Source organism: Carcharhinus amblyrhynchos, chromosome 4 (genome assembly GCF_965287045.1).
Source record: "Carcharhinus amblyrhynchos chromosome 4, sCarAmb.v2.hapA, whole genome shotgun sequence".
NCBI lineage: Eukaryota > Metazoa > Chordata > Chondrichthyes > Carcharhiniformes > Carcharhinidae > Carcharhinus > Carcharhinus amblyrhynchos.
Window position 1 is genome coordinate 77,973,574 of NC_137327.1, and position 16,104 is coordinate 77,989,677.

The following is a 16,104-nucleotide window of genomic DNA, read 5'->3' on the forward strand; positions in this document are numbered from 1 at the left end:
ACTGACTAGCCTATAATTATTTGGCCTAACCCTTGCACTCTTTTTAAACAATAGTATAATGTTTGCAGATCTCCAATTCTCTGGTACCTTGTTTATATCTAGTGAGGACTGAAAAATGATCCTGAAGGCAACTGTTATTTGCTCCCTGGTTTCCTTTAACAGCTTGGTATACAATCCACCTGGCTCTGGTGATTTATCCACTTTCAAGGATGACAGTACCTCCAATATTTCTGCCCTCATTATGCTTATTGTATCTAATATCCCACACTCTTAAACTTGAATGTCTGCATCATCACTTCTTTGTGAAGAGACAGTGCTCATTGCAGAAGATATGAGCAAAGTGCATAAGCTGTCTTATACATCTCTGATAGGCCCTATCCTGAGTTATTCTCTTGCTCTTAATGTACTGGTAAAACATCTTTGGGCTTCTTTTATGTTATCTACCAATATTCTTCTGTATCCTCTCTTTGTTTTCTTGATTGTCTTTTTTTACTCCACCCCTGTATTTTCAAAATTCTCTTTCTAAAGTTTCTTTGTGGCATCAGAAGCTTTCTTTTTCTGCTTTATCTTGCCCTGTATGCTTCTAGATAACCAAGGGACTCTAAATTGGGCAGGATCACCCTTTTTTTGTTTGTTAAAATGTGTCTACACAGTGTTTATAGCATCCTGTTTTTGTATGCTGCCAACAGGTTTGTCACTGATTTCCCTTAAAGTATCTATAACCTATACACTTTTGCCAAGTCACCTCTTGGCCTCAAAATTGTATTTCTGCAATTGAAAATTTCTACTCCTGGCCTATTTTTTTTCATACTTCTGCTAACTCACTATTTTATAGTCATTGTCTCCAAAATGGTCATTCACTGCTGCTACTTCCACTTGCCCACAGTGTCTACTTATTTCCGAAAAAGTTGTAAAAAGTTCTCATGTGAGACTTCTCTACAAATCCAAGTCTCTGATACAGTTGATAGTAAACTGCACTGGACTGAGAACTGGAAATGTGATGACAGAAGGTAACTATGGATGGATTTAATTTGTGTCAGCAGTGGTGTTCCACAGGGGCCAAGTGAGACCATTGCTCTTCATTTTCACCAATTCTGAAGTAGATGGAGGACGATCTGCATTTTTGCAGATACTGAAGATCTGTGTGATTTTAGGACTGTGGACAATGTTCTACTACTTGACCAAAGGTCATACAACCCCTGTTAACTCTGCATTCGCTCCATAGTTGCTGTCAGACCTGAAATTTTCTAGCATTTTCTATTTTTGTTCTGTTACTTCAGCTGGATTTTGAGATGTTGTGGGATTGTAGATTAGGCACACTATTTTGTACAAGACTGTAGGCAGGGATGGCTTGGAATATCAAATTTGCATTGAGTTTTAACTTTATGTGGAGTGGAATGTGCAATAGTTGTGTAGGACAGTGTAGGTGGACCAGAGGGAGGTCTTTGTATATGTTCAGCATTTGTGTACTTTAAAATTACGTAGAAGGTGTGGAAACCAAGCCAATAAAAAGGCAAAATACAGTAGCATCTGTGGACAGAAATAGAGTTAAAATTTCAGGCTGATGACCTTTCATCAAAACAGAAACAGGTGATCTGGCACCACTGATCTTTGTCCATGTTTATGCTCCACTTGAGCTTCTTCCCATCCAATTTCATCTTTCAAAATCTGCAGAAGTTCCAAATCCTTTCTCCTCTTGTACTTTTCTAGCTTTCAAATTTATCAATTCTGTTTGAAATATTCTGTAGTAAGTGCCACATTTTAACTGAACAAGCTTCTTAAGAATTCCTCATTGGATTAATTAGTGACCACTTTAGCTATGCCCACTAGTTTTGGGTTTAAACGTCCAAGCAGCCAATTGCCATGTTTATCACCATGTCCTTCAGATTTACTACTCAGTGGAGATACCATGACTATTTCAAGCAAATTCACCTAGACCATATTTCTTAATAACAGATCAATAGATTAATCCACGGAATTATCAAAATTCCTCTTACCAAACTTATTTTTCATATGTGTAACCTAACTTATTTGTGTTTCTATTTTATTGCTGCGTGGTTTGCTCCAGGGAATGGTGTTACCATATCTGGCATATTTAAGCACTAGAGGACTTAATTGTCCTTCATGAAAGAACACATCATTGCAAGATCATGCTGGTATACAATTTGTCCCTTTTCTTCTCCACTAACAGTCTTCATCATAAATGATTCTGCTCAGCCCACTGCAAGATGTTCAATGATTTTGTCGATGTTTTAGCTGCTAAGGCTTAGACCATTCATTCCACTGCCTCTACTCATGGTCATTACAGCACAGAAGGAGGCCATTTATCCCATCAAGCCCATGACTGCTCTCTAGAGCAATCCTGTCAGCCTTGTTCTTCTACACCATCCCTGCTGCCTTGCAAGTTTATTTCCCTCGTGTCTCTCCAGTTTTGTTTTGAAATGATTGATTATTAATGCTTCCACTACACACTCCCTCCTCTCTTCATCCTTCCCACAATGCCAAAATATCCACCGCCCCCATCTTGAATGTGCTTCCCTCCATCTTCTTTCCTATCCTCCCCTGATTTCATGACTGTGCTTGGAATGCATTGTCCCTTCTTCATTTCTCTGCACCTGTGAAGCTGTGTCCTGTACCAACCCTTACCAGTACCATGTCTGGCTCAGCCATGGCTAAGTTGGTACCACATTTTTCCTCTGAATTGCACAGTTCTGGGTTCATGTTCCATTCTGGAACTTGAGCACAAAAGAATTAAGGCTGTCACTGCAGAGCAGCACTGAGGAAGTATTGCATTGTCCAAGACGCCACCTTTGGGATGGCATAGTGGTTAGCACTGCTGCTTCACGGCGCTAGGGACCTGGGTTCAATTCCTAGATTGGGTCGCTGTCTGTGCGGAATTTGCATATTATCCCTGTGTTGGTGTTGGTTTCCTCCCACAGTCCAAAAGATGCGCTGGTTAGGTACATTGGCCATGCTAAATTCCCCCTCTCTATCTGAACAGGCACTGAGTGTAGCGACTAGGGGATTTTCACAGTAACTTCATTGCAGTGTTAATGTAAGCCTACTTGTGACTAAAAATTAAACTTTACCTTTAAGTTTGAAAGAGCGCTAAACCAAGGTCCCATCTTCTGTTCAGACAGATGTTAAAAAATCCTCTGGCACTACTTCGAAGAAGATCAGTGGTTCCTGATCAATATTCTACCCTGCAACCAACATCACACAAAATGGATTATCAGTTATTATCTAATATGTGGCAGTTAGCTACTGTGTTTCCTACATTACAGTGACTGTGTTTCAGTAAGTACTTCATTGGCTGTGATGTTCTTTGAGACATCTGGTGTTTGAAAAGTGTCGTATAAATGCAAACCTGTCTTTTCTTTAACCTTGTCCAACCTGGTGAGCTTACGAAATGTATCCAGAGCATCTTAAGCAATGGCTTTCTTTCTGCCCCCTCACCATGACACACGTGGTGCTGTACAGCTCTGACCTGAGCCCTTTTCCTTCCTCAGCTAAATTGTCTCTCAATAACATCAATGGCAGGTTTAATTTGATGTGGGTACGCGCAGAGTCGCTGAGCAGAGACTGATAGCCAAGTTCCGCACACATGAGGACGGTCTCAACGGGGATCTTGGGTTCATGTCGCACTATCTGTAACCCCCGTGACTTGCCTGGGTTTGCAAAACCTCACTTACTGTACTGTCTGGAGACAATACACATCTCTTTAAACTGTGATCAGTGCTCCTACCACTCACATTGTCAGCCACTTCAGGTCTTGAACAGCAGGTTAGGTGTAAGGATTCGCATTTTAATCAGTAATCTCTAAACTGTCTGTGCTTTATATGCTCTGTCTGAGGCCAGAACTCTCCATTCACCTGACGAAGAGGGTAACCCCTCGAAAGCTTGTGAGAATATTATCAAATAAATAGGTTGGACTAAAACCTGGTGTTGTCAGACTTTTTACTAGGTTTAATTTGAGCATGTTCTGTTTCTTTCTTCTTAACTTCCACTACCTGAGGCAAGCAAAGAAAAACAATGATTGTAAAATTTGGTGGCTGAAGAGATGCTGAACATGACCCAAGCAATGTATTTGATCTCTCGCACATTTATTTTGAACAGATATCTCTAAAGGCAAGCATTTGTTACCTGAAGCAGTTCAGTTTTTGTACCTGTAGTTGTATGTTCTTCCCAAGGAGTGAAATCCTCCTGTCAACCCTAGTGTTTCTGGGACCATGTTGAAATGTAAAATGTCTAATTATTGTGTTAAATTACCTTGATGTGTTTACTTCAAATGTTTGATTGTTGGAAATGTGCAGTGGTGAGCCTAGACACTAATAAAGCCCTGTCAGTATCATTTCCTCACTTGAACACAAACAAAATTATAAGTCTTACTTTTTTATTTTGATGGTTGGATGAGGGAAGACACTTCGTTTTGTGCCGACTGACAGAAAATGCAACTTCGAATTGGTGGTGTGAGGAGTTTCTGCTGAAGGACTAGGAGTTCCATCCTGCTGGAAGTTTATTGGAAAATAATTTGAAGTTTGAACCACTTACCATTTTCTCAGTATGTAAATAGGGTATTACTAAGGTGTATTGACAAGGAAGGTCAGAGTAATCTGATTTCATTTTGGTTGGATGCTTATAATTGGCATTGATGGCCTTGGATTAGGCCCAGGATTCCTGTTGTTGAAAGTCCAGAGAACGTGTTTTTATTTGATGCTGATGTCTCTCTACAGTTCTACAGTGTTCTCTCACTAAGAATTCAAGCGAGGTTTAAGGACTAGCTATGAAGCAGTATATGACTCCCTTCCAGTAAAGTGTGTTTTAAGAAAAAAAATGGATGAATTAATTCAGCTGTTTCACCTGTTTTGCATAATTGTTGTAACATTGTTATGTGCCACACTGACTGCTGCAAAGTTATCATGATATAGTTTTGGGTATAGAAACTATTGTGCAACTTTTGCTTTTGCAAGGAGCTTGCTGTTTAACTAGCTGTTTCTTTCTGCATTTTTCCCATAGTCTATGTGTTCTGGCTGAACATGGATGCTAGCAATGTTGCAGAATCTACAAATTGTCTTCCCATTGAAAATGCCCCAAATAACAACAGTGATCTGACGGCTTCTGTGAGTATGGATATTCCATTTGCTGCATCAGAGCCCTGCTCAGAAAAAGAACAACATTCTCCTGCTGATGAAACAGGTTCCCTTAAGACGCCACCAGTTAATGAGCAAGTCACAGTAAAGCTGAATACTGATGGAGGCAATGAGGTGTGGATTAAACCAAAAAGCTTCAGTGAAGGAAGTGGTGAAAGAAGAGAAATAGAGGCATTTTATAATGACTCCCCTTCAGGGGAAGGACACACTGGTCCGTCAGTCTACAGATTGAATGATCCTTGCAGAGCAGATGATGAGGGGAGCAATATGGACTATATGCTACAGTCAGTGGATTCTACATCCAACAAAGAGGCTGTTGATATGAAAGGGAACCCTGAGAATAATCTTGCCTTGGATTCTCCTGATGACCAACCCAAGCATGTGGACATGAAGGCAAAAACAGATGTCACAGAGTCATCACATGCAACTGAAAGACTTGCAGATGTTGCAGCCCAAGAAGGAAATTCAGGGATGGGGCCCACTCTGCAAGAGACTGATGTTCAGGCTAAAAGCAGTCCACAGCAACCCTCTGATGATAAAGGTGGCAGATCACCAGCTTCAGGGGAGGAAGAGGTACAGGTGGTTTGTAATGTTAAAATTAAGGAGGATCCTGAGGAGATAAACCTGATGAAAGAAGAAGGTAATGATGAGTTGGAGGGAAAAGAAAGTGACAATTCTGAGACTCTATCAAAAGTAACTTCCAATGTGGGAACTTCAACAGAAACCATTAAAGGTGAGCACCTTTCATTTTCTAAATGGCTAAATTGACATACTGCTTGTGATTGGCTAATGGATTAACCTGTGTAAGGTTTTGCTGTGCACTTGCCTGTCTGCCTGTGCACCCCCCCCCCCCAAAAAAAAATTAATTGTGTAGCTTTCTGTTGAAGAACACAAATCTTGAAATTATTCTTGTGACAACTTTGTGTTCTGATGTGGCAGTTTACAGAATTTGAAAACAGGCATTTAGGTCCTTGCAAGCTCAGAAGGCTATTTGTGACTTATGTTTCAGATTGTTGACTGTCCTTGCCTTCTTTCACTTTCATCTTCCCTATCTCTTGCACGTTCTTTCCAAGATGTATTTTTCGGAATGGAAGAGTTTGAGCTTTAAAGGAGGAGAGGCAGCAGGGTTGGATGGGGGTTTGAATTCAGTGATATCCTTTCACCTTCAATGGGAGTTTAATTCACCAAAGAGGAGATGGGGGATCTTGTGACTGAATTTTGGCTCATTGATAGGAGATTGGATGCGCTGCATTGACTTCTTTTCATCTTCACATGTAAACAATGCCTCATTTCTAATCTCCTTCCCATCAATGGATTAAGAAAATACAAGAGACCTGCAAAACTTCTGTGGAGAAATTAGTCTCTTAATTAGCAACTATAGCGTATGTCCATTCCATCCAATTCCATCCTTCTTGAGCCACACTCATCCCTTTCATCTCTGCCAATAAATCGCCATTTGATTTTGATTTTGATTCCATTCCCACCACCAACATATTTTCCTAACAAATAGTCGATACACGTGAAAGCTGTGCTTCAACAGCTGTTGGCACAAAAGAAGACCTCGTGCCATCAGCTGGCCAGCCTCTTCCTACCTTCTGTTTCCATCTTACCAGCTCTTCCATAGAGGCCAGGAAAATGTAGTCCAATTCTGTGCAGAGGACACAGGTGTGTACAGATGTCCAGGGACATTCCTGAAGGGAAATTGTTGCCTGAAACTTATTCTTTCACTTAGAGGAGTCATAGATGTTTACAGCATGGAGACAGGCCCTAAAGCCCAACTTGTCCATGCCACCCTTTTTAAAAACTTCTAAGTTAATCCCAATTGCCTGCATTTGGCCCATATACTCATCATACCCATGTAACTAGCTGTATGGTTTTTAAAAGACAAAATTGTACCCGCCTCTACCACCACCTCTGGCAGCTTGTTCCAGAAACTCACCACCCTCTGCATGAAAAAAATTACCCCTCTGGACACTTTTGTATCTCTCCCCTCTCACCTTAAACCTCTGGCCTCTAGTTTTAGACTCCCCTACCTTTCGGAAAAAATGTGTTGAATATCCTGTGCCCCTTATTATTTTATAGACCTCTATAAGATCACACCACAGCCTCCTACGCTCCAAAGAAAAAGTCCCTGTCTGTCTAGCCTCTCCTTATAACTCGATCCATCAAGTTCCAGGTAGCATCCTAGTAAATCTTTTCTGCACTCTTTCTAGTTTAATGATACCCTTTCTATAATAGGGTGACCAGAATTGCGCACAGTATTCCAAGTGTGGCTGTACCAATGTCTTGTACAACTTCAACAAGACATCCCAACTCTTGTATTCAGTGTTCTGACGGATGAAACCAAGCATGCCGAATGCCGCCTTCACCACTTTGCCTACCTGTGACTCCGCTTTCAAGGAGCTTTGAACATGTATCCCTAGATCTCTGTTCTGTAACTCTCCTACCATTAACTGAGTAAGTCCTGCCTTGGTTCAGTCTACCAACGTGCATCACCTCACATTTATCTAAATTAAACTCCATCTGCCATTCATCAGCCATTGGCCCAATTGATCAAGATTCCGTTGCAATTGTAGGTAATTTTCTTCACTGTCCACTATGCCACCAATCTTAGTGTCATCTGCAAACTTACTAACCATGCTTCCTATATTCTCATCCAAATCATTAATATAAATGACAAATAACAGTGGACCCAGCACTGATCCCTGAGGCACATTGCTGGTCACAGGCCTCTGGTTTGAAAAACAACTCTCTACAACCATCCTCTGGCTTCTGTGAAGGAGCCAATTTTGTACGCATTTAGCTGTCTCACCCTGGATCCTGTGAGATTTAACCTTATGCAACAGCCTCATCAAAGGCCTTGCCTAAGTCCATGTAGACAACATCAACTGCACTGCCCTCATCTACTTTCTTGGTTTCACCTTCAAAAAATTCAGTCAAATTTGTGAGACATGACTTTCCACTCAAAGCCACGGTGACTGTCTCTTATCAGTCCTTGTGTTCTAAATGTCTGTAGATCCTGTCTTTCAAAATAACTACTGGCAATTTAACCACTGTAGATGTGAGGCTCATTGGCCTGTAGTTTCCAGACTTTTCCCCTTTTTTAAAAATTTCTAACTTGATGTCTGTCATCACTGATTTCAGGAAAATATTTGAAGTTTTTATGGCTACACTGACAGCTCTTTAAGCTTTGTAAAACGTGTAATGGAATACATTTTTAAAAATATACATGCATAAAGTATCAACTTATGAGAATGAAACTGGAAGTGAAACATCTCATGTGGTTGGTGCCAAAATAAGAATCAGAAGAAAAGTTTGTCAGGATACATTGAATGCAACAAATTGTGTATATTTCTGCCTTTCCTTCTCCACAGTTTATAAAGCAAGCAGTAATATGTGATTCTGTAACATTGCCTTGTCTTGCTAAGAATAGTTTAATTTAGTCAACACAATATTCCCACAGTCGCTGCAAAATGGCTGTAACAATCCTGTAACAATTCTATTCTAATTATGCCATCACAGTAATTGTAACTAAATATTAAACGTTTTTGTCAATTTCTCTCCTGATTACTGTACTTTTGCGATTGAGATGCAGCTGCCAACTCTGGCAGACATAGTGCCGTTATATCTTAGCTTGAAAAGGACGAATCCCTTTCCCAACTCCCATTACTACCTCATGAAGAAGGAATTTACAATCCAGTGGCATATAAATTTGATAGTTATGTTAACCTGGACTCTTGGATTAGGAGCTGCCAAGAGGGCTCAACAGCGATGTTCTTCCTATGTTGCTGGTGGCTGTTGAAGCACAGCTTTTTGTTTTGCATCGACAGTTTACTGAGAAGTTGTGTTAGCAGCAGACACAGCCAGTTAGGCAGCCACCGGATCTGTCTGCTGTTGCACACTCTCTTCAAGTTTCAAATGTCTCAAAATCTGTAATCCTAGGATTGAGACCAAGCTGGATTTTGAACCTCACCAGATTTTGGGTTGGATGGCACAGGCCATGGGAGTTGTAGGCTAAGAGGATCAGGTGGGATCAAGGATCATTTAGAGCATGGGAAAAGATTGGTATGCAATGATGAAGTAGACAATTAATCTGGTGCTATACTACCAATGCAGCCCATAGCTGAGTTGTCCAGGTAAGGTATTTTTGCTCAGTTAAAATTGAAGCATGGCATGTTCTGAAAATATCTGACTTGAGACATTGTTGTGCCTTGTTTTTTGACCGTACAACCCCTCCATGTTGCTATTTCTAAAGTGCATCACTTTAATGTCCCCATTAAATTATATCTGTCCATTTCATCAATCTATAATCCTGAAGTGAACTATTGTACTGGTAACTATCACGTTGCCAAGTTTGGTATCAATTGTAGATTTCAGAAATGTTACTTTATCCAGACCCAGTTTATAAATTACATTGCCTTTTGACTTAAAGGCACACACTCAGTTTACAGAATACTGATTAGAATGCGAGTCTTTACAGCTAATCAAGTCTTAAAAGTGGAGATAGCATTAAGCATAGGTTTGAGATGTGTGTTGTCTCCAGATGGGACAGTAAGTGAAATGTTGCAAGCCCAGACAAGTCATGGGAGTTACAAAAAGTGTGATATGAACCCAAGGTCCTGTTTGAGGCTGTCCTTGTGTGCGGAACCGCATTGACCTCCTCAGAAGACAAACACGGGACAAGGACAGAGTACCCTTCGTCGCCCAGTACTTCCCCAGAGCGGAGAAGCTACGACGTCTTCAACGTGTCATTGATGAAGACGAACATCTCGCTAAGGCCATCCCCACACTCCCACTTCTTGCCTTTAAACAACCGCACAACTTCAAACAGACCATTGTCCACAGCAAACTATCCAGCTTTCAGGAGAACGGTGACCACGACACCACACAACCCTGCCATTGCAACTTCTGTAAGACATGCCAGATCATCGACAAAGATGCCATCATCTCATGTGAGAACACCATCCACCAGGTACACGATACATATTCTTGCAACTCGGCCAATGTTGTCTACCTCCTACGCTGCAGGAAAGGATGTCCCGAGGCACGGTAAACTGGGGAGACCGTGCACACGTTATGACAATGGATGAATGAACACCGCTCAACAATCACCAAGCAAGACTGTTCCCTTCCTGTAGGGAAACACTTCAGCAGTCATGGGCATTCAGCCTCTGACCTTCGGGTAAATGTTCTCCAAGGCAGCCTTCACGACATGTGACAGCGCAGAGTCGCTGAGCAGAAACTGATAGCCAAGCTCCACACACGTGAGGACGACCTCAACTGGGATCTTGGGTTCATGTCACATTATTTGTAACCCCCCATGACTTGCCTGGGCTTGCAACATCTCACTTACTGTCCTATCTGGTGACAATACATATCTCTTTAACCTATGCTTAATGCTATTTCCACGCACATTGTCTGCACCTTTACAACTTGATTAGCTGTAAAGACTCGCATTCTAATCAGTATTCTGTAAACTGAGTGTGTGCCTTTATATGCCCTGTTTGTGATCAGAACTCCCCACTCACCTAACGAAAGGGTAAAACCACGGAAGCTAGTGGCGTTTGCTACCAAATAAACCTGTTGGACTTTAACCTGGTGTTGAGAGACTTCTTACAGAAAAACAAGGCCTATTATGACCTAAATGGAAAGCAGATTCAAAATCTGAGCAGAGGAACCTGGGTGTAAGAACATAAGAAATAGGAGCAGGAGTAGGCCATCCAGCCCTTCGAGCCTGCCCCGCCATTCAATAAGATCATGGCTGATCCGTCGCTGCTCAGTTCCACTTTCCCGCCCTCTCCCCATAACCCTTAATCCCCTCTCTTATCAAAAACCCATCAACCCGCGTCTTAAAAATATTTAGCGAGGCAGCCTCCACCACTTCAACGGGCAGAGAATTCCAGAGATTCACCACCCTTTGAGTGAAGAAGTTCCTCCTCAACTCTGTTCTAAACCGCCCCCCTTTTATCTTGAGGCTGTGCCCCCTAGTCCTATTGTCTTTTTTGAGCGGGAAGAGTCTTTCCACCTCTATCCTATCCATCCCATTCATCATCTTATACGTCTCAATGAGACCTCCTCTCATTCTTCTAAACTCTAACGAGTACAAGCCCAGTTATTCAGCCTCTCCTCATAGCTCAACCCCCTCAACTCCGGTATCAGCCTAGTAAACCTCCTCTGCACTCCCTCCAAGGCCAAAATATCTTTGCACAGGTGCGGCGCCCAAAAATGCACACAGTACTCCAGTTGCAGCCTCACCAATGCCCTATACAGCTGCAGCAAGACCTCCCTACTTTTATATTCAATCCCCTTCGCTATGAAGGCCATATGTGTCTATGTTCATGAATTGCAGAAAGTTGGTAGGCAGGTGCAGCATGTATTAAAAAAGGCAAATGAAATGTTGACATTTATTGCAAAGGGATTGGAGTATAAAAGTTGAGAAGTATTGCAATTGTATAGGGTGTTGATGGAATATTGTGTCCAGTTTTGACCTCCTTATTTGAGGAAGAATGCCATGGCATTGGAGGGAGTTCAGAAGAGGTTCATCAGATTGATTCCAGTGATGAAAGGGTTGACGTGTGAGGAGAGATTAAACAACTGAGTTTATACCCGCTGGAGTTTAGAAGGGTGAGTGGAGATCTGATCGATGCTTAATGCTATCTCCACGCACATTGTCTGCACCTTTAAGACTTGATTAGCTGTAAAGACTCGCATTCTAATCAGTATTCTGTAAAATTTTAAAAGAGATTGATAAGTAAACAAGTCACAAGTACAGATTGAGAGCTGATAGATTTAAAGCTGAGATGAGAGGACTGTTCAGTGTGTGGTGAATCTGTGGAACCTGCTGACCCATAATACTATAGAGTCTGATTCATTGATTTGAAGAAGATACATATATTTCTAATCTTAAAAAAGGAACAAGAGGATATGGGGAATAGGTGGGAAGGTGGATTTGAGACCAGGAAGAGATTAGCTATGATCTGATTGAATGACAGAGCAGGTGCAAGGGGCTGAACCTGCCTATCTCTGCTCCTAATTCCTGTGTTTCTGGGTTTGAATCCCAGAATGATGTAGGATGGTGAAATTTTAATTAAGTAAAATTTGAAATTGGAATTCTAAAATCATACTAGTTCATTAATTATCCTTCCATCCTTACCTGGTCTTTCTTACATGTGATGCCAGACCCATTGCAATGTTGTTGACTCTGAAATGGCTGAGCAAGTCAAAGTCCAAGGGCAATTGCGGATGAGCAACAAATGCCACCAAACCAGTGATCCTCAAAAATTAAAAGATCTCAGTTGAAGGTTTTGCAATTCTGGGCATTGCAATTTAGTACGTCTAAAGAGTTTGGGGAGGGTTCCGAGGAGCTTACTAGAACAATACCATGGATTTCGAATGTCAAGAAGCTGGGATTGTTTTGTTTGAAGCAGAGAAGGTTGAGGAGAAATTAATTGAAGTTTTCAAGATTTTGAAGATGAGTAAATAAGGAGTGTCGTTAGGGTTGGTCACTGGAGAAAGCAGTTTTTAAGGTTACTTGGCAAAAAGGTCAGGGGGGACATGGGAACTTCTTTTACTTGAAATGTTATTAATAGAGAATGGAAGGTAAAGTCACTATATCAGATGCCCAGAGGTTGTTCTCTGATTTTGGCGGGGAGAGCTGACTTATGGTGATTTAACCTGAGGAACTCCACACCTCAGGTGATGGGCAAGGTTGAGAAGGTGGGCCTTCATGATTAACCTCAGCCGGTATGGGAATTGAATCAATCTGTTGGCATTGCTCTGCACCACTAACCAGCTGTCCAGCCAACTTGCACTGCTTGAATTGCTGGTGGAAGCAGGTTTAATTGTCACTTTTCAGTAGCAACAGCTTAATTGTATAGCATCTTTCAATGTAATTGAATGTCCCTGAGCAGTTAACAGGAGCATTATAAAACAACATGAAAAGCCGCAGAAAGCACTATTGGATGAGATGGCCAAAAGGTAAGGCTTGGTTAAAGGCATAGGTTTTTAAGGACTGCTTTAAAGGAGGAGAGCAAGATAGAGAGATTTAAGGAAGGATTTTGAGAGAGATTGGGACCAAAGCGACCGAAAGCACAGTGTGACTTAAAACCAGAACTGATTAGTGCAGATATCCCAGTGGGGTGTGGGCTGGAAGACATTACGATGAGAGGGATTTGGGGAATAGGAAATATACTTTTGAGAAAAACCTGCAGAGCAATGAGGAGAGGGCAAGAAATAATTGACGGCTCTGGTACAGTGTCAGCATGAGCGCAGTGGGCTGAATAGCTTCCCTGGTATGTAGCACTTTCTGATTTTACATCTGGACACCTTGAGTGTTTGGGTATGGTGTGGCCCAAAGAAATGAGCAGGAGGTGAAACAAGAACACACAAATAATTGGGAAACCGATCTAGTAAGCTCGGCAACATCAGCACCTTTTGATGTCTGACAACATAAGATTTCAGCTGCTGACTGACTGAAGAGGAAATGTTATAATTTTTCACGATAACGAAAGTGGGTAAAAGGCACGTGTGGAGTTTACAGTGTTGTAATACTTCCTGGAGACAGCTTTGAAAGACACCAGAGAAATTTGGTTCTGAGCCAAAACCTCAAACAAAAATACACTTTCAATTTCTGTTTGTGCAAATTTAAAAACATGCAGCCACCTAATCTCAGCTCAGTGAGAGATGTCCGTACTTCAGTTGAATAATATTCAAGAATTTGGTGAAGGACACATATGCCCACAACTTTTCCAAGTTTCTCCTCTTCAGTAATCAACCTTAAAATTATTTTCTTCCCTACTTTCTGCACATTTTGTATGTTGAAGCACAACAGTTTGAGAATGTGTGCTGTGCTGCTCTCTAGTCTCCATTATTGCTGTTTGACAGCGTGTAAGTTAGCGTTAAGGTGGCCTGGAAGTATTTTTTTTGTTCCATCTGAGTAAAGCATATATTTATTGATTGAGATGATATAGGAAAAAGAGTTAGCCATTTAAACTCTTACAGCCTTTACTGTCATTCACTTAACGCGGAAACAACTATGGCTGAGAATTCATTGTTAGATAATTCTGCAAACTGAAGTATCTTCTTAAACGTGCCAGACTTTTACTGCATGCTGTTGGGAAAGTTCTGAGATTGAGTTTACCCAGCAGGTCAGAGGCTGGTTTTCTCTCAGAAGATTCAAGAAAAATGGGTGTCTCGAGTTCTATCTTGGCCAGTTGCAGGCTGCTTATAATGTAATATAGGTTTTCCACGCACCTTCAAACAGGTTTGCAGTGAAGAAGGCATTGCTCTGCAGCTATCATAAATTGTCAAGTCATCTATAAGCTTATAAATGGTAAAAGAAAGAGTTGAGTGATTTAAGGATAATAAAGAGAAATAGTAGGGGCATTAAATGAATACTTTGTTTCTGTCCTTACAAAAGATTGAGGTGAAAGGAGGTAATGGGTACATTAGAAGAATTGAGAAAGAGAAAGTGTTAAAAAGGTGATTTTATTTAAAATTGATGAGGTACCAGGATGGGATGTGATGCCTTCAAGGGTACTGAGGGAATTGAGTGTGGAAATTGCAGGGGCAATACTGATGATCTTTTAGCCGCCTTTGGGTAGTTATAATGCCAGAGGTCTGGACAATTTTGAATGTTACATCCTTATTCAAAAAGGGGTGCAGGGATAATGCTGGTAACTACAGACCAGTCTGTTGACTTCAGTGATAGGAAACATCTGAAAACTATAGTTCAGGGCAAAATAACTTGTAACTTAGACCAGTGCAGATAATTAAGGAAAGATAGCATTGATTCATTAAGGGAAAATTATGCTTAACTAACTTGTTAGAGGTTTTTGAGAAGTCAATAGGTAAGGTTGATATGGGTAATGTTGACGTTATGTACATTTTCAAAAGGCATTTGATGCAGTGCCACACAACAAATTTGCGAGCAAAATTCGAACTTGTGGAATAAGAGATAAATTAAGCATTTGGATGATAAATTGGCTGAGTGATAGGAAACGGAATAGTGGTAAACTGTTGTTTTTCAGATTGGGGGAGGGTGGATAGTGTGTGTAATGAAGTAAATCAGAATTAAGTATATTGTGTGTAATGAAGTTGATGCTTGGTGTGCTAATGTTTATGGTAGAGTTCAATGCAAGCATACAATAAAGGAGATTTGTTGTACAATAATTTGAGAATTTGTCCACAGTGTCAGTTGACCTGAGTTTGAGGGGGACAATACCAACAATGTTGCCAACTATCTTGAGGATAACCTTGAGCTTCAGAATAATGTAGGCATTTTGATGGATTGAGCAGAAGCGTGACAGATGAAGCTCAAATGTGAGGTGATTCATTTTGGCAGGAAGAATATACCTAGACAGTATAAAATAAAAGGAGAAACTCTAAAGCAGGTACAAGGATAGGGAAAGAGTCCTCTGTTAAGCCATTGAGGATGACAGGACATTTTGCGAACTGTTGTAAAACATACAGTATTTTAGGCTTTATTGAGTGCAAGAGTAAAGAAGTCATGTTGAACTTGCATAAGACACTAAATGGGTCTCATCTGGAGTATTGCAATTGGATGCTGTACTTGAGGAAGGATGTGATGGCACTGGGGAGTGTACAGAGGCTAGGAATCCTGCGACAAGTAACTCACTTCCTGAGCCCCCAAAACCTTTCCGCCATCTAAAAGCATGAGTCAGGAATGTGATTGATGAGTACAGCTCCCTCAACATTGAAGCTCAACATCATCCAGGACAAAGCAGCCTGCTTCATTGCAACACCTTCCACAAACATTCTATCCCTCCACCGCTGATCAAAATGTGATCTACAAGATGCACTGTAGGAACTCTCCAAGGTTTCTCAGGCTGCACCTTCCAAACCCATCATCTGGAAAGAATAACAAAGGTGGAACATCACCACCTGGAGGTTCTCCTAAGTCACTCACCATCAAAAATGTATCTCTGTTCCTTCA

General features: G+C 41.2%; 1 protein-coding gene across 3 annotated transcripts in view; it reads left to right on the forward strand.

The window, feature by feature from the left end:
* The window catches only part of LOC145342134 (zinc finger MYM-type protein 3-like), a 109,088-nt gene that overhangs the window by 19,293 nt on the left and 73,691 nt on the right, over positions 1-16,104 (forward strand). For all 3 annotated transcript variants that reach the window (XM_080187389.1, XM_080187390.1, XM_080187388.1), the window contains exon 2: positions 5,017-5,883. In XM_080187389.1, coding sequence (XP_080043515.1) covers positions 5,037-5,883 — 847 coding nt within the window. In that variant the 5' untranslated portion in view covers positions 5,017-5,036. The remainder of the gene's footprint in view (positions 1-5,016; positions 5,884-16,104) is intronic.